Source organism: Falco cherrug, chromosome 5 (genome assembly GCF_023634085.1).
Source record: "Falco cherrug isolate bFalChe1 chromosome 5, bFalChe1.pri, whole genome shotgun sequence".
In the NCBI taxonomy this organism is placed as follows: Eukaryota; Metazoa; Chordata; class Aves; order Falconiformes; family Falconidae; genus Falco; species Falco cherrug.
The window spans coordinates 47,810,051-47,833,171 of NC_073701.1; the positions used below are offsets into that span (position 1 = coordinate 47,810,051).

Genomic DNA, 23,121 nt, shown 5'->3' on the forward strand with positions numbered 1-23,121 from the left:
CAAACTCTTCTGAGACTGCTGACTCTCTTGGGAGACCTTGGTTTTGCACTCACCATTCATGACAACTGCAGTATCTTCCACTTTCCATGCAGTTTTGAGCTTCTGAAAATATGCTACAAAATATGTACTCATCCCAAAGAAGTACACTTTGTGGGGCGTACAGTCTACTAAAGGTATATAGTCTTAAACACCAGATGCTTGAAAAGCAACTTTGCACAAAGCCACTGCTCCAGAGGAACCCATAGCAGATGTTGCATCTTCCACTGTGCTAGCTGGGAAGCACCAGGCTCCCCTTCCCCCAGAGAAAACAAAGGGAAAGCTTAAAGTTAGGCTTGGCTTTGAGACAGCCCTGGGCAAGGCTTCTTGTGCTCTGTGTAGAGATGCCCTTGCCAGAGACCAGGATGGTGCCCAGCCGTTGGTGCTGCGAGGGGCAAGAGCTGGCTAGGAAAGCTGCTGGTGACAGGCAGCAGCACCGGGTGGACCTGGCTGAGCTGGCCAGGGGCACAGTGGGGGGACTGCTGGCGTGATGGCCCGATGCACTCCAGAGGAGGATTTACTTAGGAAAGGTTTTGATTCCCTTTTCCCAGTGTGGATGTGCTGCCTATGACATAGCCCTCCAAATGGACACACTGATTGCAGTAAAAAGCTTAATTATGGTCAAGAAAAAAAATGTGCCTCCCTCTAACAGTAATGCAGGTGCCTGACTGCTCCGGTCTGTCACCTGAAGCATGCATGGGCAAGGTTAGGCTGTGAAACACAGCTATCATCACCACATTTTTTCAACAGCTATGCTTCCTACCTGATCAATATTCCAAATTCAATCTTCTGTTAACTGCCTGCAGAGAATCTAATTTAGGCTTATGTATTTCAACCAGTTCAGCAAGCATTTCAGAGGTTTCTTAGGTATTATCAAGCTGGGATCATATTTTTTTAAGGAAAAAACAAAATAAACCCTCTCCATCTTTTAAAGGAAATTAGGTTCCAATTGCTACACAGGTTTCCAAGTAATTTCCTTCTCTTGCAGAAGCAGGTGATCCCCTAATAATACTTCTAATGCTCAAAGAAACTGGGAACTGGCAAACCCACTGCTGCCAGCAGTGACTGGGGTTGTGAGGGGTTTGAATATGTGCGATGAGCCCAAAGCAAATGAAGTGTGAGGCCAGAATTCTGGATGCTGGAGCTACAAATGCTTTTTTTTACTGGTGCTCCCATGGCTCTGCTTCCCTGTGAAGCAAGAACGCAATGTTCAAAGGGAAAAAATCTTCAAAAGAGACAGAGGTAGAGAGTGGACCCAAACCTGAAAGGAAAACATCATAGAAAAGGAAAAGCTGGCACAGAGCCTGTTTCCAACAGAAGGGTTTCACAAGCAGTCATCCAGGCTGCCTCTTGCCTCACTTGTTTTCCTGACTTGCTTCTAGCCTTGTAGAGCCCCATTTGCAAAACAGCAGTCTGTAAAAGGCTGTGCAGAGCACCTAACTTGCATGTCTGATTGCTGGAAATGCCATATTTTCAAGGTATTCACAGTAACGGAGCATTTAACTAAGCCCTGCTGTTGTACATGAACTTCTGAGTGCAGCCCCGGGCAGATGTCAGGGTTTTTTCTCATGTCTGTGTATCATTTTATGTCTCCAACCATAGCAAGCTGCTCGATGGGATTAGCATATGACTGATTCTTAAAAAGGACTCCACGAGTTAAGGTTTAATCTCTGCCTCCCTGTCCATAGGCAGTGAGAGCAGAAGGGTTATTTTTGGAATGGCCCTTGCACATCCTCTTACTGTGAACAAAGATTTAAAGCAAGGATATTTAGTTGCCACAAACTTATAACAGACCTTACCTTGTCCTCTCACTAACATGGAAATCTTTTTAACGACCAACCCAGTTATAACACGCACAAACTTTGTAACATGTAAGCACCATGCAAAAATTGTCACAGCTTGAGGAATGTCTACAAGGCGTAACACCATATCCTATAGCTCGTATTTGGAGGTAGCTTGATGTTTCTCTACAGAATTGCCGCATGCCAGAGACATGAGCTTTTGAGCTGGAAAGGTTTCCAACTTAAACTCAACGCAGACATGGGTCAAGTCAGAAAAAACGTTTGCCTAAAAAGCTTACAAATGCAGCCATGTTTTCACAGCTCATCTGCATTTCCTGCCTAGCCCATGGGCACACAATCCTAAACGAAAGCCCAAACCAGTCAGCATAGGAACTGGGGAGCCAGCAGAAAAGGACAAAGAAGTGTGCATCCAAAAGCCCTTTGCTGGCTAGCATCTAATTGCCTGAACAAAGGCTGCAGAAATTTCATCTAGGTAAGGTATGGAGCCCACAGTCTCCCCTGGAGGTTGTTTTCATCTGATTTTAAATTATTGAAAGGTGTTCACTGCTTTCTTTAATGCTGCAGGCAGAATTGCCACATAAGGGCCCAGTTAGTACAGTCACCTAAAACAGTTTCAAGCATCTTCTGTAAGGGCAGCCCCATCTTAAACATTTTTAAGTCTCACGGATGTTTTGCCGCAGAAGAGAAAGGCCAACGCAAGAACGTGGCACCAAAACAGGCACAGGTCTGCAGCCGTGCTGAGGGCAGGCAGCCCGGGGGGGTCAGTCCCTGCCTCCGAGAACAGCACACAATCCACAGACAAGCCCTCACTGGGGGGAAAGACCAGTCATGGGAACTGGGAACCATTCTGCTTAACTCATTTTTAAAGCACCCAAGTCCTTACTTGGATTTAGCCAAGAAATTCAGAGATTTCACTGAAAATTAATCTGTTCACACGTATGAAATACCGTAGCAGGAAATTCAGTAAGCAGTGCTCTAGTTGTGTTTTTAGCTGGCATATTAGCTAGTTCCCTCAAGGGGAAGGAGAGATTAAAGAAATGGGGGCCTGACAGTGACCCATCTGCCTGTAACCCCGTACGTAACCTGCTGAAGCAGGGATATAAATTTGTGCTCTGCCACAAAGTGGAGAAGGGTGACTATAAACAAATGACTCTTGGAAGAAGGCATCAGGAGGGTTTCTCACTCTTCTGGCTATTGAGGATGGGGAGGCCATAACCTTCCACCACCAGAGGGGAAGGAGAATTTCAGACAGGGCAAGGTGCCATGAGATGAAAGGGCAGTCGGCTGCAGAGCAGCTGGAGGATGGGAGAAGTCGTGTTACTGAGCTGCTGGAGAAGGAAGGGGCGAAAATGAAGAGGTATCTTTCCCTTCCTTGTTGTCTTTGCAAGCAGTTAAGTAGATCTTTGTCATAAAAAGAGGTGCTGCTCACTAGAAAAATACATTATAGCGTGACACTCCAGTTACTGGCTGCAGCAGTCAGCCATGAGAGTGGATATGTTCGGTGACGGCAGGTGTAAGCTGCTCCGGGCAACTCCCATTGACATCAGGGAGAACCAAGGGCCGTTGAAACCTTGCAGGTGGTTTGGGACATCAGGACTCATCAAAGGGTGGGAAGGGAAGGAAAACCTCTAGGAGTGATTCATTAGGGCAACGTAGTTTTACCTCTGCTGTTCTTCGGTATTCAAGCAAAACCAAGTTACATCTACTTTGTTGATATGCCTTCTAATACCTTCTGTGTGCTAAGTAATCTCAGTGTCTGCCATTCCTGAAAAATGAAGATTAATTTCAGAAAAGAAATACTAATTTATTTCCGATTTTTGCAAGAATTCTGACTATTCTGGGGAAAATATGCATTTATTGGCGTGCCTTTGACATTTTTGGAAATCTTGCATCTTAAGCTGTACCACCATTACATGGTTTCTGCCTTTTTTTTTTAATTTCAGCTTACAGACTCTAAGCATCCTATTTTCCACATAATGTGAGACAAAAATAAAGTCAATTAAAAATAATGAAAAAAATTAATAGAATTAAAGGAGCTAAAGCTAAAGGGTATTTTAAGTCAGTCACTGAAAATGAGATTTATTGGATCACTTTTTAAACAGATGGCTGCCTTCTCACCACGTGTCTTAGCTAAGACCATTTCAATTTCTATTTAAAATCAGAAAGGCAAGGAGTTAAACACATTACAAAACAGAAGAGCAAGCAGTGACCACTCAAAACACCTGGACTAAAAGATCAAACCTGTTGGATGGATATAGCATTCTCACAGGCAGACGTAAAAACTCAGTAAATAAAAGGACGAAATACTAACAGATTCTTTGAAATTAGAAAAAATTCCAGATTTCCTTTACTATTTTGTAGCCCCCAGAATATTAATTCACAGCCTGCACAACAGATGACACCAATCATCTGTTTATATTATGCTCAAACATTGCTACATCCAATAGATTAGTACATACTATCATTGTGATTTATAAAAGCCCTTTTGCAAGATCCCATAACCATTGATTTACACATGGATCATCCCATGTACACGTAGAAAACATGTTCTTGCCTTTTCCTACATGACTAGAGCACACTAACAACATTTGACAGGTCTTACTAGCTTCCCCTGCCTCTGCAAAGTCCTTAGCCTGCATAGGAGGCAGCCTGCACGTGTACGAAATGCTGCTAGACCCTTAGCTACTTGGAATAATATTTAGTCTAGTTCCCAGATGATAGTGATATCTCAGTTACATGGCTTCATCTGCCACTGCCACTTCCACTTAGGTGACAGTTTGATGCTTTGGGTTTTCTCAGCTCTCTTTTTGGTTAATGTTGCCCTGACATTTTGAGCTTAATAGTTTATTCTAATAGAAGATGTTTGGTGGTTGTCTTGTTATCTTTCTTAATTTTTTTACTTCCAGCCGTTGCAGTCACTCTGGAAGGCAGTGCAAGTTTCCACTTCACATTCCAGGAGGGTTCCTTGTCCCTCCTGTGATTTCTCCACAGCTAATTATCCAATTTTCTCTTTCATTTTAGTCTTATTTTTAAGGTAGTGCTTGGGGTATCATTTTTACAAATTCCTTTCTCTTAGTCCCAAAGCCCTTTATTTCTTTTCAGGTCAGCTTTCTGTGGCTGTTACAGCCTTATTGGAGTTTGTCATCTCATGGGAGGAGAACCAGAATCTGAGCTTACTGTGCAGATGACTCCTGTGAGGCTGCAAGGTAAACCAGACTGAGAAGTGGGAGGTGGCCAGGGGTAATGGGAGGGATGGTGGCAGAGGAAGAGATGAGGAATAAAACAGTGTGCCAAAGAAAGGGCAGAGTTTAAAACCATACTATTTTTAATCAGCACAAAGCCCAAAAGAAATTTAGTGGATAGACTGTCAAACACATTAAGGAGTTCTTTTTTCAATGGAAAAACCCCTAAAGAGCAGAAAAACCTTGCTTGGCAGGATGCTGACATTTATTTTAGATATTGATTGGAATCCTATCTAATTGGTTTCAAACCAGTCATTACGGCAATTAGACAACTTTCCCAGTAGCACCAGATTCTACTAGGAAGCAGCAGGAACTCCATCTCCTTGATCTTTAAAGGTCACCAGGGACAGTCCAGCGTCAATGCAGAAACAGTCCATGCTGTTCCACCACAGCATGAATCCCAGCATCCTGCTGCAGGCTGGAGGTGCTGCTTTCAGCTGCCTCGCTACAACACTTAGAGAGTGAAGGGTCATTGAGAGCACTCTGAGACTGCCACAGATATAAGCAGCCATCTGATGAAAATCTCCAAAAGATTTTTTGCCAGCCCAAATAGAACAGAGGTCATACAGAGGATATCAGCAGTTCTTTTAGTAAAGATTCTTTAATGGATCATCATTGCTTTCTGTGCAAAAAGAAGAGAAAATAATTAAGATTTTTTTTTCGTACTTTATGTCTACAGAAACAGTATCAGCATTACTAAGCTATCAGTCCTTTCACAGATTGCTTACCTGAAACATAGCCTGTTTGCCTACTGACTCAAAGCAAGTTAGAAAAATCAGGCCTGCGGCTAAGATGAGAATAGGAACAAAAGTGCCATTGCAGTAACCTTTGAGAAGAGAATCTCACCCAAGTATCAGCTCTATTAGAGAAATAAAGTCCTGTTTTATGCAGAAACTGTCCTGGGATGAAGCAAAGGCAAGGTACATGCGGTAAGACAAGCTTAAGGGAACCCTGAGAAATCTTATCTAGCTCACATGTATATACTCTATGAGGTAAGTATTAAACCTGCACTTGAAAAGTTCTTAGAGAGCTAGGATTTTAAACAGAGACTGTTTACAATTCAAAGGAACAATTAAATGATTTAAAGGATTTTTTATTATTTTTTTTTTTAATCTCGGCCAACTCAGGGTTTTATAGCTTTTAAGGCTAAAGGAGACTAGCATGAACACCTCTAATCTGTGTGGATCATAGCTACTTTACATTATGCAGTGATTTTTTTTCTTACAGAAAATCAGTCTTCCCTAGTATGCAACTAAATAAACACTTGGAAGATCTATAATGTGATTGAAAGCTGAGGATCTTTTACATAATATTATTTCTCTACTTAAAAACTTCAAGTGATGGCAAACCAGACATAGTCTGAAAAATCTGATTCAGAAGTTGACCCTTCTTTTTAAAAGATGTCATTTTCAAAATGTTTGATTTTTGTTTCCTTATGGGAAGAATGTACTCACAACATTAAGTTTCTTCTTCAATGAGCAACTATTTTGTCTGTGACCTAGTCATAAACCAAGTACTTTAAATATGAAAACTTGACTAATGCAGATCAGCTGCATGCATACGTTGGAATCCAATCTTATATGTGCCTTTTTTTCCCTGGTAGTTATTATCATATAATCACAATCTTGCTGTTTAGGAAACTGAGGCACAGGAAAATAACAATATTTGTCAAAGGATGCGTGATAAGTTACTGTGTGTAAAAATACAGGAGGCCAGCATCATGATTCTTCTTCAAAAACGCTAAGCTCCATCCTTACTTATTTGCCCTTTATTTCACCTAGATTCAAACAAAATATCAGACAATTTAAAAAAATAGGTCAAATATTTGTGAAGATACACAGCAATATTTCTGTAAATGGTGTGAAGACAGACAAATTGACCAAAATACAATTGGAAGTTTAAGGCTAAAGCCACCTGAAGGTTAAAGCAGTACTCTCTCTGCAAACTGTGGCAGGCAGTTTATAATGGCAGACTCTCTAATGAGCAATCAGCAATTCCTGCATTATTTATTTCTGTAATGTTCTGATATTTCCAGAGAGCATAGAAATAAAAATTAAGTCTCCTCACACTCAGTGAAACTGTGGCCGAAGGTGATGCCAAAAGTCTGCCTGTAATTACTCTGAGGGATCTCACTACATCCTTATGTGATGTGATACAAAAATGCACTGTATGACCTCCTCAGAGTTTGGAATTTTGAAGCATTTGTTTATACCAAATAATCACATTTGCAACTTATCAGTGTTCAGCTGCTTGGCAGTTAATACCAGGGAGCTGCCACTGGCACTTCAAGGCTCCTTGTGGTGCGAAAGGGAAGAGCAGGGGCTTCTGGAATGTCTCTTATCTGAGTAATGATACCAGTGGGTATACTCCCGAAAGAAACGCTGCAGGAGCAGTAAGAGTCTGACTGCACGTGGGTATGCCGGAATAGTAAATGCAGATAAAGAGCATTATGTTTTTCTTCCCTTTGATGTGATAAGGCTCCTCATACTCCTTGTACTCTCTTCGCAATATAGTCAGATAGACAGTTTGTAAAAACAACCGCTAGCCTGCAGATTTTAAAACAATAATTAGCACTGACTAATATCCGGTTTAGGTTTCAAACCTAGCAGCAGCCGCTCTTCTTAGAACTCACACCAAAGTCCTTGTGGTGTTCCGCTTTACTGGTTTATGCTGGTACTGAAGGTATGCACTGCCACAGGGAGGGACACATTTTGTTGGGGTCTTTTCAGTCCTAGTCTTGTGCAAAACTACAAACTCTTTCCTTTGCAAAGGCATCCCAAGGGGATATATGTTATTTTAAGTGTTACCTGATGTTTTCTGCTGTGATGAGTTGGTACAAAGATTGTTACAATTTGTCAAGAGCCAGGTTAAATTAATCACCATAAACCACAGCTCTTTTTTTTGAGATGTCATTACAATGTCATTACTTTGCATTGTATTAGTGCCTGCTGGTTTCAGTCTGGTTAAGCCATGCATGCCAAATGCTGGAAATAACATCTTAAAAAAGAGAAAGCTAGTTCTTGACCCAAAATGCTTGTAAACAAAGAGATTATGAATGAAAAACCTGGGATGTGGTTAGAAAGGTACGAGTGGGAGTCAAGTTTTAGCCGTATTCTTCAGTAAGGTCTATGGACTTCTATTACCATCTTTTTCACTTGCATACAGTCTCAGGAGGGACTTCCAAGACAAAATCACAGCCACAATGTTCATGGGCAGGAAGAACAAAGACATCACAACGTATCTGCAGAAACTGTTCAGCCTCTTGACTACTCCTGTTTAACATGCATCTACTTGGTAGCAGATTGTAATCGAGATTCCTTGAGTCACAGAAGCATATCTATAAAGAATGTTTTGTGGGCTACTTCTGCTATGTCTTGGTGGTTTCTACACTTAGATCCATGATTATAATTTAACCTGTGACCCTATGTGCCAAAGGGTAACCAATTGTTGTCCTATCCCTAAAGCTGTTGTGGGAGCAGAAACACTTAGAGCAGCAGAAACTAAATGACTAGTTTTAGGTATTTCCAATGTAGCTATGGAAGCTTGTTCTCCCTTCTGGAAGACAAATCATCTGATCCATGTAGATATCTACATTCAGATTAAATGAATCGCACAATAGTAGGGTAGAATTCAGCTCTAAACTAATATAACTAAATTTAGGAGTTCAGATGTAGTGGAACACATGCGACCTAGGTGCCTAAGTTTCCATTACAGCTGATGCAGCCCAAAGGAGGTATTTACTTCCCAGCCAAAGGTGCTGGATTTAGCTGCTTTGACTTAGGCATGCCTCAATGCCATCGCAGATGCTCCATGGTATCTGAAATGCTCACATGTGGTTGACAGAACTGACACAAGACCTGTAATAGATCAGCATCTTTCAGGAGAAGCAGCTGGAGACATGGTATTTTCAAGCATCTCGGATGGACGCTAGATGTCTGTGGGAAAGAAACTGAATAAAATTTTAGGTGATTACTTTAGGGTGACCTGAATTATTCTAGAATCCAGACTACATTTATTGATTATAATGGCAGCTCAGACAAGAGGCTCATATGTAATCTACACATAGGCAGCTTCTCAGTGTCATGATGGTAAACCAGATGGAGAAAACTGTTCCAAGGAACATTTGCAGAAGGAAAATATTTTTATTTCTATATAAATTTATGCAAAGACAACTGATGTGTTTTTAGGTGTAAATATCCTAAATTCCCCTGCTCTTCCTATGGAGACAGTGAATTTATCAGGGATGTAAAATACTGAATGTGAGTTCAACTACAGGGTTATGTGGTAATTTCTTAAAATACATACCTTATCTTCATGAGCAAGAGTCTGGGAGAAGCTGTAAAATCAAATTCAAGAAACAACTAAAGATTTCACTGGTGGAAGAAGGTAAATTAAGCATGGCTGAGTAGCAGAAAACTTCCAGTAGAAAAAAACCCATTAACCACTGGGGAGAACAGCACATTCAATGCTCATGGAGAAAAAGAATGCGTTTTACATGAAACAGCTTCCTCATGCAGCCACTGTTGCCTGTAGTATTACTACAGCAGCTGATTCTAATGACTATTATTACATGGATGAAGTAATTCATTCTAGGGTTACAAATTAACTGTTCCATGTAACCAAATTTGAGGTACCTGGCAGAGACAGATGAGAGCATAATTTGACCACAGACACTTAAGTCGTCCTATTGTAACTAAGGCCCTGAAAGTACCACGACTTAACAAAAACTCTTGGGGAAAACAAAAGTATTTTTCAAGTTGCTTCTGTGAAATACAGCTTTTCTCCAGGGATCTTTGATTCTCTTTTCCCTCTGTATAAGTAAAATGCCAATCGTGCAAGACCATTTAATGCAGCACCAAGTCATAAGCAAAGCCATGGAATTTGCTGCTGTTCAATGGCAGTGGATGGCAGATGCTGCCAGAACCTATGTCCAGTGTCCACTCTGGACTTGAATTTGAGCATGGAGACCGGTAACCTTAGAAGTGACTGCACTTCTGTTCACAGTTCAGTTTCTGGTGTCAAATTTGGGTCAACCACACTGTAAAATGGGAGAAAGACAGACACTGTACCAAACACCTCACTCACTTGTAGAGATCTAACTGCAATTCAGAAGCAGTGATGGCACTGAGAGGTGACAATAGCAGAGAGACTTTTCAGAGACTTACTTTGGTGCTTTGCACATCCGTTATCACTTAGCCAGCCAAGTGCAACCGCTGACAGCTCTCTCACACCATGCCAGACAATGTATTACAGAAACTGAAAACAGTAAGCACCTTAAATGAAAGTCAACAACCATTAACTCGTTAAGTCATATTAAGTCTGCACAGAATTATCAGAATTAATTTTGTGTGGAGGAGCATCAAAGAAATAATTAAGGTATTTGTAAAAAGGGCAGGAGGAATTACCAGTCACCAGGACACAAGCCTATTTCCTCCATTTACCCAGCTCCTTCTAAACAAGGGGATGAGTTTAGACAAAGCAAAGTGAGTGTGTAGCACCTATCGACCTCCTGATCTGACTCTCTCAAGAGCATGTGCCTACCCCAGCTGTCATTCCATGATTTATGGTAACACTGTTTTTGTTGTAATGTTCCAAGAATGGTCTTTTCTTAGAAGGACATATTTGCTCATATAACAGCTGAGCTTATACACTGCATGCAGTCATAACTGTGTCCTCTACTCGTGACAAATAAATAACTTCAGTTTTTAAACAGACACTGATGTTGGCTTTGCTTTAGATAGAGGACAAGGATGCCTAGGGAAAACTGTGGCCATTATATGAACAAATATGTATGCTCCAGCAAAATGCCAATTAGAAGCATAATTGTGCTAAATGAAGATGCTCAATTTTAACTCTAGAAACTGTACCCAACTCTCTGAAACTTAAACCTACTTTGTTGCTGACTCATGTTCCTTATATTTTCAGAGAACAGTTACACACTGCTGATAATTTTTTCCTAAGTACCTCCTTCTCTTTACTCAAAAAAGACAACCAAAACATTATTTATACAAGTTCTTTTAAGATATTCTCTTAATCCTACACTGATAAGCCTACACTGATAAACTGCTGTTTCAAATACCATACCAGTTATGCCATATTGCTGATATTAACATTCCTGTTTCCATTTTGTAGGGATTTGAGTGACTCAGCATCACATTCCACATGATTAGGAAATGTTTTGTAATTTCACTTTATGATGTATCAATAAAATGTTATCTTTCCCTTAATGTGCCCTTCTGAGATGGGCTTGCCATAAAACACATTAACATGCTGCTAATTTAGCCATAGTTCTCTTGCTGATTTTTTTCTATTGCTCAACACACAGATGTAAACCCCATCAACTATTACTCCCACCTCAGCTAAGAATCTGACTGAAAATCAGACTGGAATTAATTTCTAATTTAGGAAGAAATTAACTGTTTTGGAAGAAAATCCCTTCAAAGAGAAAAAAAAAAAATCAACAGCGACAGCCATTGCAATTACTGTATGAAATTAAGAAATTTACAAATGCAAGAAGTACAGACTATAGCTTATTTAAGATGGTCAGATGTTCTAGTTCAAAAATATTGGAGTTGCTCCTCCTAAATTTTTGTACCAGTTTAATCAAAGCCAGTGCAGACATATGATTACACCTGCCCCCTTCTTTTGTCTTTTGTCTGTATTCTCAGCACCTGCTGAACCACTTCTATCCCATTTCCTCTTGACAGAGTCAGATGCTGCTTCTGGCTCTGTTTCATTGTGCAGTTAAGTGGCTGATCTGTCTTCCTCAGTACATTTTCCACATCTTGTTGTTCAAACTTACCTCCAGCGCACCTACGCCCCAAGAGAAAATAAGAAAGGGGAAGCAAAGAGAGGTGCTAGTAATGCCAGGAGTAATGGGTGACGGGCAATGCCAGGAGAAAGCAAGTTCAATGCAAATTAAAAGAAACTGATGCAAAAATATTGTAGGGTGAATTAGGCTGGATATGGAAGCTTAGCAGAACACAGGTAAAGATTTGAACTTTAGCCCCTGCTCCCATGGGCTGCTATATCATTCTCAATCACTGTATAATGACAAACAACAACTCTTACTGACAGCAATCTATTTCAGGTAAAGAAGGCTGTGCAAAGGCAGTGCCATGGCTTTAAATCTTCTCAGCAGGGAAGGGCACTGAGCTGAGACTCCTATACTTTGAGCCAGTGCACTAACACTGACCTAAAGAAGAAAAAAAACCCATGCTGCCAGTTTTGAAAGCAGTTATACATATCAGGGAAAGCAAAACCTGAACTCTGGATATACTTCTTAAGATTCCATAGCAGAAAGAGAGGCAGGAATACCTAGTTTGGATTATCCTAGCAGGACCTGTGCTCTAGGCTGCTTTGCCCTATCAAGACTGAGGTGCTTTCTGGACACGCTGACCACCTTCTGGTACTTTGGAAACTTTAAATGTTCAATATTAAAAGAAATACAGTAACTTTACTGGAGAGTAGAATTGAGATTTTGAGGATTTAATCTAGATTTATGCATCTGCAATCCCTTAAGTAACTCTTGTGTATCTCAGTTCATGACCATACAAGCAGTCTACTTTAAATTCTTCGGATCTTTGATGCAACCAAGATTGCAATTATTCCTATGCTTTTTTTAGGCTTTGGATTGACAGCTTTCCATACAGTCAGATATCCATGGGACAGACAGAGCTCTAACGGTGTTTCTAAGTTTTCAGAACAGGCACCATATATCTTATATACTGATGCTGAATAATAGAGAGATATCTGTTTTCACTTTGAAGAAGGTCTAAGGTTAAAAATAGCAAAATTTGTTTCATGTAACAGACCAAGAATTAAATTCAAGCTCTTTTCTGTGTGCTCTCTAACAGCAATGACACATAGAAGATTCACTCATTGGCTCATATATCAAGATACATTGTCTCAATTGTTTGTGCCTTTCACAAGATGGCCTTAAAATAGAATTCCAATTCTGATTTATACACAAAAACCTAAAAAATGGTGAAAAATCCTATTTGTAAATAATACTAAAGGTTTTTGGAGAGCCAAGCAGAAAATCCAGCATATAAAAAAAAAAGCTAAAATTAAAAGGAAGACAAACCACAGAAGTTTACACTTACATTTTATTTAACATTCACTTATATATAATATTTGCCTAGTGATAACATCTATCAGTTAAATTGTATTCCGGTACTAGTGAAAGTATGTAAATTTTTTTGTCTTGCAGAAGAAACACTAAAAGGTCAGCAACTGTAATTCAAGGTCAAAATTTCTCCTGATTCTTTTCTTCTTTATACAGGAGCTGGTTTAAAACACTGCTCTGTTTGAGAGCTTTTAGATTGGATATATCTTCACTTACAACAGGGCCATCTTCACTTTGATCTTCAGTTATCAGATCTTCACTGTCCGACAGCGTACACAGGAGTGTATCATTTTCATAGGTAGGAAAATAATACCTGAAAGCAACAAGGCATAATTACTAGATAGTCACATATTTTGTTTGAATCATGCTGAGCATATTTTATGAGATTTGATTTTTAAAAAGGAAAAATGAGAAAGTCTGGTTGTCTAGAATGACACTGAGCAGCATACCCAAAAAAATCAACTGGTGTAGAGGAATTACAGAGGAATGAAAGCAGGTTAATTATCATTGATAACATACAGCTGTGGGCTGGCTTCAGGGGCGGTGGGTTGGCTGATGTGGATTATGTGCAGCTGTGGCTGGTTCCTGCTAAGTAGTTAAATAGGTCTAAGGGGTCTGGAAGAGGAGCACTGGAGGAAGAGACCTGGAAGAAGCAGAGGGAGGAGAGAGCGTGTGCCCTGGATGAAGGAGCAGTCCCAGGAGAAAGAGACAGAAGAGGGCCTGGGTGAGGAGAGGCTGGCTGGAAGAGGAGCCTGGAGAAGGAAGACCCTGGATGCAGCAGAGGCAAGAAGCAGGGTGGATTGGCCTGAAGAGGATGAAGAAACAGCACAGACAGTAGATGAGCTTTTGAAACCTTGTGGGGGATTGATGGCCATGCCGGGGCAAGGTGCAGAAACTACTTATTGAAGTTAACCTGGTATGGGGCAGTAACAGCCTTGTTGCAGCTGGCTAGTTTGTATAGTGCTGCGACAAACTGGCATGTACATCTTAGAAGAGTTGTACAAAAGATTTGGCTACAGACAAGTCCTTCCCTCTATTTCTTCACCTGTATGTTGTCACAACTGAGGCTGCAGATCTAGATTTGTTCCACAACAAATGCTCAACTGAGGTGTTTGAGTTGGAACACTCCCTGTGTTCTACGAGCTATAGCATCATCCCCCAGACCTATTCAGCCTACTTACAATCTGAACCAGTGTTATGTTACACTTTATTTGCTGTGGAGAAAACTAAGTGTAAACAACCAACTTGCTTTGATGCTTTAAGTTAGGCAAACATTATGCATATATTAGACAAGCAAAAGAAGGTGTTTGATTTGGTTCTAGAACCATATGTCCACAGCATATCTTTACTGGCAACAAAACATGTGCTAGATGGCCATCCCAGGCACAAACTGCATCTGTGTGGAGAGCCAACAGCTGGAAGACTTCATGCCTACAACAGGGACATTAAAGATGTCACTGGTGTACAGACTCAATCTTGGTTCCACGAGGAGGGAACGTGGTCTGCACCATGTATGCCTTTCACTGTGTACTGCACAACCGCAAATACAGGCAAAAGACCATTTTGCAAACTTCTCTAGTATGTTGACTTGACAGTGCAGACAAAACCTACAGAGACAGTGCATCCTGGATGCAACCAGAACAGCAGTATCCCATGTTCATTTTAGCTTCAGATAGTACTGAGATCTCTAATTCTGAATAGTTTTCAGACCACTTATTTTATCTGAGCCAGTAAAGCTGGGGAGCTCAGGGTACCTTTGTACTGGCAAAACCCAGAACTTTCACCTGTTTTACAGACATTATCAAGTAACAGTATAAAATGCTGGAAGAAACATGTTTGCACTCACTGTGGTTGATCCCACATAGACCTGGCTGGCAGCAATCTAATGTGCTTGGTCTCTTCCATGTGACTTATCAATCCTTCTTTAGACTGAAATTTCTCCTGGCAGTTGTAACAACGACAATGATGGATTTCTCTTCTGATGAAATTCACTAGCTTTACTTGCCGATAGAAGTTCAGACCTGGGAGAGATGGTAGCAAACAAGCACTTGGGAAACATAAGACTTAATTTACAAATGCTTTCTTGGATTAAGCATAAAGATTGATAAAATTTTCCTGAAGACCAGCACTGCCTGAATGCTGTAACAGCAAATTAACTGAACAAATGCTTTTTCCCAGCTGCAGGGGAGCTAGTCCTTCTTTCAATGTAAAATTTGCACTTTGCTTCCTCTCAGTCTAAACCTCTCTGCTTAATGGCAGGGCTCCTGGAGGAGGTGAGTAGGCTGAGGAGTATCACGGAGTGCGAGAGAGACATACTACTGGAATCACATCTTCCCTGAGACAGGCCTAACAGGCAGACAGGACACATGATACGGAGGATTTCCTATCCTTTCTCTGTCTGGCTGAACATGATGACTTAAGGGATAGGATGCAATAGTGACAAGCCCCTGCCCAGCACAGCAGGAGCATCTCCCCTGCGACTATCACACCTTCCCAGGCCCCCTTGCATAATAAGTATGGGGATCTGCAAGTGGAACCAAACAATAACGAGGACAATGGTTCATCTAGCATGGAGGTGTTGCTGAGGTTTAAGAAAAGTTTCTTTACTGAAAGGGTTGTCAAGCATTGGAACAGGCTGCCTCAGAAGTGGTTGAGTCACCATCCCTGGAGTATTTAAAAGATGTGTAGATGTGGTGCTTAGAGATACGATCTAGTGGTGTGGTGAACTTAGCAGTATTAGGTTTACAGTTGAACTTGATCTTGAAGGTCTTTGCCAACCTCAATGACTCTATTCTACAGCAGAAAGCAAACATTGCCCGAATAAAAATTAGCAAACAAAAAAAATATTCTAACCTGCAAACAAGTATTAACCGGCATAATAGTAGTAGTAAAACTAGTCATAATCACAATATTTTCAGGGCTCCAGCAGCCAGACCTGGGACTCATAAAGTGGGTCTGCAAAAGAATCCGATGTTTTTAAAGAAAATGGCACACATCATTGGCACTTACAACAGTTCCAGAAAAATGAAGTGTTCTTGGCTTTCTTTTTAAGCTGGCAGAAACAGTTTCCATAACAGAAAATATAAATGTCCAAGCAAAAATCAGATTGATAAAGTTGTTTTCCACTGTTCTTGTGATGTGGTTTTCCCCACACTACTGGCAAATGCTGACAGTTACAGCACCTCTTACTCACCATGCTCTGACTTTATTTTAGGAAAGTCAAATCCATGTGATTTCTGAAGGGAAAAAAAGGAAAGAAAAAAATACCTTATTTCCACTATTTCTATTACTCCAAGTCAAAAAGGCTCAGCTTTTCATAGACTGACACAGACATATGCAAACACTAATACATGAAACAAACCCCCAAAAGTTTTGTTTTGTCAGACTTTTGTATTGTGTTAAACTGCAATGCTCCTGCTAAATAGTTTATTAAAACTAAAACGCAGATGTTAAGTTTAATGGTTATTAAATCATCAAGCTGCTATATTAAATGGTTATTATTAAATGGTGTATTAAATCATTGAGCCACTATAATATTAAAGATGCTACCTCTTTATTGTCTGTATCAATCTGTACACTCGCAAGTAATAGCTAGTCATACTCTCAATGTAAAACTTGACTCCTCTCTCTGTTTTAGAGAACAGATGCTGGACACGCATGTAGCACTTTAGTTCTGTGCTAAAGAGGGCATTCTAATGCAGCAGCTGATTTGACCTTAACAAAGATGCTACAATTCTATTTTTTAATTCCAAAGTGATGAAAGAACTGTTATTTGAAACAAGTCTTACCTGCATGTGAAGATAGAGTTTTTCTGTGGTGTCTGCTTGTTGTTCACAGAACAGGCAAACTGCACATACAGGATGCTCTTCCCAGTCAGACCAGTCTCTTATGATTAAGAGTCAAAAAGATTCATTTAAATGTGGAAAAGAGAAGAGACATTTTGTGAAAAGGCCCTTCAGATTCTGCATTCACAGCACTAGAAATACATCCAGAGAAACTGAATACTTTAAAGGAGTGGAAGAGACAGTGTGGATTTATAATTGGATACACAATTTGAACCTGGTTTACAGTCTAACAAAAATTACAGATTCAAGAATAACTGAGCAGTTATTTTTGGGTAAATCCTGTGCAGAGAGGTAGTAAATCCTACTTGAATTTGCCTGCACTAACAAACAGGATCTTAACTTCAGTTTCTAACTGGTTTGGCAAATCATAAAATCATTTAGCTTGGAAAAGACCTTTAATATCAATGAGTTCAACTGTCAACCTAGCACTGCCAAGACCACCACTAAACCATGCCTCATCAAATATTGCATTCAGTGTTTATTTTTATAAGGTCTTTTAAAATTCTTTTTTACCTTTCTAATCGTTCAATATGCCAGCCAAAGACATAATCATCAGGCAGAGTTCACTCTAAGTGTTATTTACTTATTAAATATTATTATTCCTGGAAGAGACACTGATTTATGCTACATTTAGACATGCACACAGAGAATGCATGCACACCAACATGTCCATTTAAATCCCAGTACTGCTGAGAAGTAGAAATATTATTGCAACCAGGTATAATCAAGTAAAATTAAGTTCAAGTCACAGACAGAACCAGGAAGGTCAGGGGCCCTGATACCCACAAATTACTTTCTGCTGATTCAATTCTTTATAGCCAAGGAAGTCACCTCAGTAGTAATCTGAGGGCCAGGACCACAGAAGAATGCAGAGGAGAGGTGGATTTGCCCTCAGTCAGCACTGCTGACAAGTTTCCTTCAAAATCCTGTTTTAATCTCTAGTTGCAACCTTTTTATCAGACTTCTGCATAACATTCCTTTCTCATGCTGACATTTCTGATGCTTAGTCTTGATTTTTAAATGTGAGCAAAACCCGTTCAACTGTTTTTTGGTACAATAGTAAAAAATAACCGATTTTGCCTACATCATTACAAATCCAGAAGGCTCTTGTTTAAGCTCTACGCAAATGAAAAATAGGCTTCTGGTTATGAAATTTGCAGCTCTTGTTGTGAAGTGTCTTTAATGAGAACAATTTGATTTTATTGGCTCAAATGTATTTTAACTGTGTACTAACTATGCATAGCATCTTCCCTGTAACTACTTTCAATAACAATGGTCTTGCAAGTGTTTATAATGGGCACATAAGCAATCCTTACTCTTCTAGGTTATCTAGTAATTCCCGGTCGTCCTCTGACTGCACTTCCTCCCAGGACTTTCCAAATTCCTGGGGAGAAAAAAGAAAAAAAAAATATTTCCTGATTCACATCACATTTTATATATCAACTAAATGAACATCTCAGAAGTCATGATCAACATCTTATTTTGGGTCACTTTGGTATTTCTCTGAGTTAAAGGTATCATGTAACACTGGTTTAGTAATAATTTTAAAATCACAATTTGTTTTGTCCTTTAGTGGGGCATTCCCCACCCTGTGTTTGGGAAGAAGATGATTTGGAGCTTTCAAGAAAACCATCCAAGCTCTGTGTAAAACTAAGAGCGCTGCAACACTACCAAGATGTTCCCAAGGTGGGTATGTTATCACTGTCTCTAGTTTGCAATCACACTTGCTCAATCAAAAATGCTTACCTTGCTCTTCATGCAGCATACGCTGCTTAAACAATGCAGCTATCACACCTGAGACTTAAATTGGCATAGTTACACCGGTCAGTGCTCATACCTTGTACAAGGTTATGTCAGTAAAAATGCACGGTGTAAACTTAGCTAGAGTACTCCAGAAGGCAGCATGAGCCAGGGCATAGATCTCCAAGATAGACTCCGGTTTCTCTTCCATGCTTTTCTCAGATGTGAATGTAAGCACATTTAGTCATGGTGTTCTGTTCTTCCTTTTATTTTTTGTGTTGTTTATATCTTAAAGACCTTCAGCACTAAGCATATAACAATACGTTTGTGCAGCATTCAGCACAATGGCAAGCACTCTCAGCATGACTGCAATATAAATAACAGGCAATAAAAAGCACTCTACTGAAATACCAGGAGTGATCTTTAGCTGGTGTTTTTCTTTCCTCTGATTCTTCTTGCCTTTAAAAATAAACCTGCAAAAACTAACTTGTAATCAAAATCATATTTTTGAATTCATACTTTTGATGGCTGTGAAGGATTCACAAAGATCATAGTTGATAATCTTGTCTCCATTTAAAAAAGGGGAGCTAATAAAAAGATCATTCTTTCATTTACTTCATTCAAATATTCCCTCTAATATATTTAATAACATCCTTACTTACAAGTCTTATTATTGCCTTTATAGTTGTTTGGTAAAAGAAGGAAAAGATATCCATCATTTAACAATTTAATGAGAATTTTAAAATCTGTTACTGTAAATGATAAACAAATGTCTCTAGACAGCTCTAAACATAATGTCATCGTCATATATTACAGAATGAAAATTCAGCGATTAATTCAGTGATGCTACATGGTAGTGTGTAAACTCTCTGAGTTACAGCAGAGACTCATTAATGTCACCATTACTGTGAGATAACATGAAGCCATTAACACCTCTCACCACATGTTCTCCCAGCTGCACACTAGTTTCCTATGGCTGCTAATGTTAACACCTTAATGAGCGGTTAGCAGCTCACAACCACTGCAAAATGAGGATGATTCCATCTAGCTCACAATTTTTCCCCTTACCAGGTTGAAGTATATGTGTGCAAAAGAGTATGCTCAAAACCGCAGCCAATATTAAGCTTCACCTTTCAATTAAAGGTGGAAGGGAAAAACTACTCACAAGCTTTGTTACTGTTGCTGTTTCTTTATGGTGTTTCTGTGGAGAAAGCAGAGAAGGATCTTGCAAGATGTCTCCATTTCCCTCATCTATTTATATTCAGAGGGGGAACAAAAAAGGAAAAGAAAAAGCTAACCAGGTCTTGTATCACTGGAAAATTACACAGTGAATGGATAACTAGGGACGCTGTGATCGAAGTGCCAAGAGACTGAAGCTGACCAACTGGGTGGGAAAGAGTTCTTCAAAACATTCTTGAAGCTCTTTCAAATTTTTTTATGCTTTCTTTTTTTAAAGACATTTCTTCAGTTCTACAGCTTGATGGCATCTGGGACCAAGGGTGCCCAAGGGTTAAGTATTCAGCTTCCCTTGCTCTTTTCACACAAGATGCAAGAGCTCCCAGCAATCATCTCTAGAGATTCCCAAGAAATTCTTAACAAAACCAGAGAAAAAACTAGATTTGACGTTGTTAATAGTTCAAACAGTAGAAAATACATAATTAAAAAACCTGCAGGCCTTGCTATATATCCAAGGAAAACCAACTTCTTTTTTAAATACTTGCTGTGTACCTCACAGAGAAGATGATCGTCTAGAAAAGTGAGGAAAGCATGCAAATGAGTGTGGTTTGATTATTTCCTCTTCCAAAATGAAGTTCAAATGCACAGAGATTAATTGCCCCACCACCAATTTACCTTCTCAACTTGAGCGCAGTTTTAAAGGTTCTACAGGAAGAAGTTCTATGTGCTGCCCTGAGGCAACATACCCCAACTTGGGTAGAAGTGTGGAGATGGGAAAAACTAGAAACGGCAGCTGGTATCTCAAGCAGTTTTCCCAAAAGAGCGGTTACTGAACTAGATGCAAACAGAGTTCCAGGCCTGTGGAGCTCAAAAACTCCAAACAGATGCTGTTTTCCTCTACAAATTTCCTCTCGCCCTTCTTCTCACCTGCCTTACTGTGATCATCCAAATCATTTTATATTGCTGCAAAACACAAGATGCTTTATCACATAGAAGAGATGGTCTTATCCCAACGTTAGCTAATTGACATTGGATGAATTTTAATATGACGTATTCCTCCACGTGGGGGATAAAGGGCTTCCCTTTAGTATTTTACAAAATATGTGTAAGTCAAAACAGGTTATTTACAAATAGTAACCCCCATAACAAAACATTCTTCTCCTGCCCCCAACAGATAATAAAGATGACTTAGGGCAGGGGTCCTCAAACTACGGCCCACGGGCCAGATACGGCCCCCCAGGGTCCTCAATCCGGCCCCCGGTATTTACAGACACCCCCACCGGGGGTTGGGGGGGAAACCAAGCAGCCGCAGGTGACTGCCTGCCACTGCATCCGCACGCCGGCCCCCTGGTTAAAAAGTTTGAGGACCCCTGATAGGGCTTGCCAATAAGGAGAAAACATCTTTCTATCTTTGAAGAAAAGTAAAGGCTTTATGAAGCAAGTTTTCTAGTAAGTAATAGGTGCCATTTTTCAGCTGTCTAGCTTAGTCATAAGTGCATTCATTATAGTGATGTTACATTACTACAGATATATGCCATTAGTCAATTTCAAAATAAACATCTGTGCTTCCTAGGAAGGATACTCTATATGAAGTGCTGCTGGTAACAATCAGGTGAACATAGAAGGAAAGGCCCTGTCAGTCTCGGCCTGCCTCTGTTCCTTGGGCTGGGATAAGAGAGTTTTAATACTGCCTTCTGTTCTTCTAGGGCCTCCAGCAGGCACCATGGACTACAGGTTCTTCCCTCCCCATTTTAACTGGCTCTTTGTGCAAAGTGAGTCATGAGGCCACAGGCTACCGCAGGCACAGAAATGAGCAAACCAGGTTAGAAGTGTTTTTGGAAAAAAGAAAAATAAGGTGGCCTACCTATATATCTTGGATACATTGTGGCTCAGTTCTTCAACCTCTACTATCAGTTGGTCTCTTTAAACTTATACTTCAAGCTCTTCCAAACAGGATTGCTATAATCTTCCATGCTTACACAATACCGAAAAAAGACCTCCAAATCCACTAGGGAAGAGACCCCACTGCCTTTCAAGTAATCTGCATTATTGCAAAACTCCCACTTTAATTTAATGTAACTGTTTAATAATAAATTTTGATACTTGTTTGTGAAAGAAATCTATCACACACGTGACAAAAAAAAAAAGCTTCCACTCTTACTAAAGATCACATGTGATCTTAACACTAACCTGTGAGCAACAGAACAACAGAAATCAATGATATGGGGGTAGACAAATCAAAGCAGCTTGCAGGTCATGACAGAAGTCATATAAAGTCTCAGAATACCAAACTACTTATGAAGTAATTTGCACTTATTTGTAATATGCCAAATTCAAAATTTAGGAAAGGGAATTACTAACACACATACATAAAATGTAAATTACGTTACCAAAACAGATTCTTACAACTGTACTAAAAACACAAGTGAAGACAAAGGCAGAAAGGAGGGAAAGGAAGAAGACAGGCAAGCCTACTGCTCTAAATGAAATCAATGGGATCTCTGCCATCAGCTTAAAAACACAAGTAAGAACTGGCCAGAAGATCATGAGGCAATTCAGCAGACATTCTCAGGACATCTGAACAAAAAGCTCTTAAAACCTCTCAGTACAAAAGGCACAAAATGAAGGAAACCACCAGTTCCAGTTTTATAAGACTATTTTACACAGTGCTTGGTAAATATAATATGTTATAGAAAAATATAAGAAAAGGACAGTAATGTCTGTAAAATGGTTGTAATAAAGAACTATCCATTTAAATAGTGTAAGATCCAGCTGCTGATAGAAAAGCTTTATGGTGCACATCCTAAAAGTAAAGTGTGTAAGACTGTGATAATATTGATGCTTATCATTAGAGACCTACTTAGTCTTAGTCTTTTTATGATGAAAACAAACTTGATCAAACTGGCATATAGAAAGATCTTTGTTACACTCTCAAAATTCAAACTCTTCTGTGGAAACACACAAAAAATAGATAAATTGTATGCCTACATCTTTAGGTCAAAGTGAATCAAGTAGTAAATTCTGTCATTTCAGAAAAGATACATAATCTATGTCTGTGACATCATATAATTCCCCTGAACATTTAGAGCAATGTGAAGCACAGATCTTTAAGACTCATTGAGAAGTAGACTGACAGTACACATTATAAAAAA

General features: G+C 39.8%; 1 protein-coding gene across 3 annotated transcripts in view; it reads right to left on the reverse strand.

Moving 5' to 3' along the window:
- Positions 1 to 13,170: 13,170 nt before the first annotated feature.
- Positions 13,171 to 23,121, reverse strand: part of ZNF277 (zinc finger protein 277) — a 54,841-nt gene continuing 44,890 nt past the window's right edge. For all 3 annotated transcript variants that reach the window (XM_055710585.1, XM_055710586.1, XM_027812338.2), the window contains 5 exons: positions 18,370 to 18,437; positions 16,997 to 17,093; positions 16,402 to 16,444; positions 15,055 to 15,229; positions 13,171 to 13,521 (listed from right to left, as the gene is read on the reverse strand). In XM_055710585.1, coding sequence (XP_055566560.1) covers positions 13,329 to 13,521; positions 15,055 to 15,229; positions 16,402 to 16,444; positions 16,997 to 17,093; positions 18,370 to 18,437 — 576 coding nt within the window. In that variant the 3' untranslated portion in view covers positions 13,171 to 13,328. The remainder of the gene's footprint in view (positions 13,522 to 15,054; positions 15,230 to 16,401; positions 16,445 to 16,996; positions 17,094 to 18,369; positions 18,438 to 23,121) is intronic.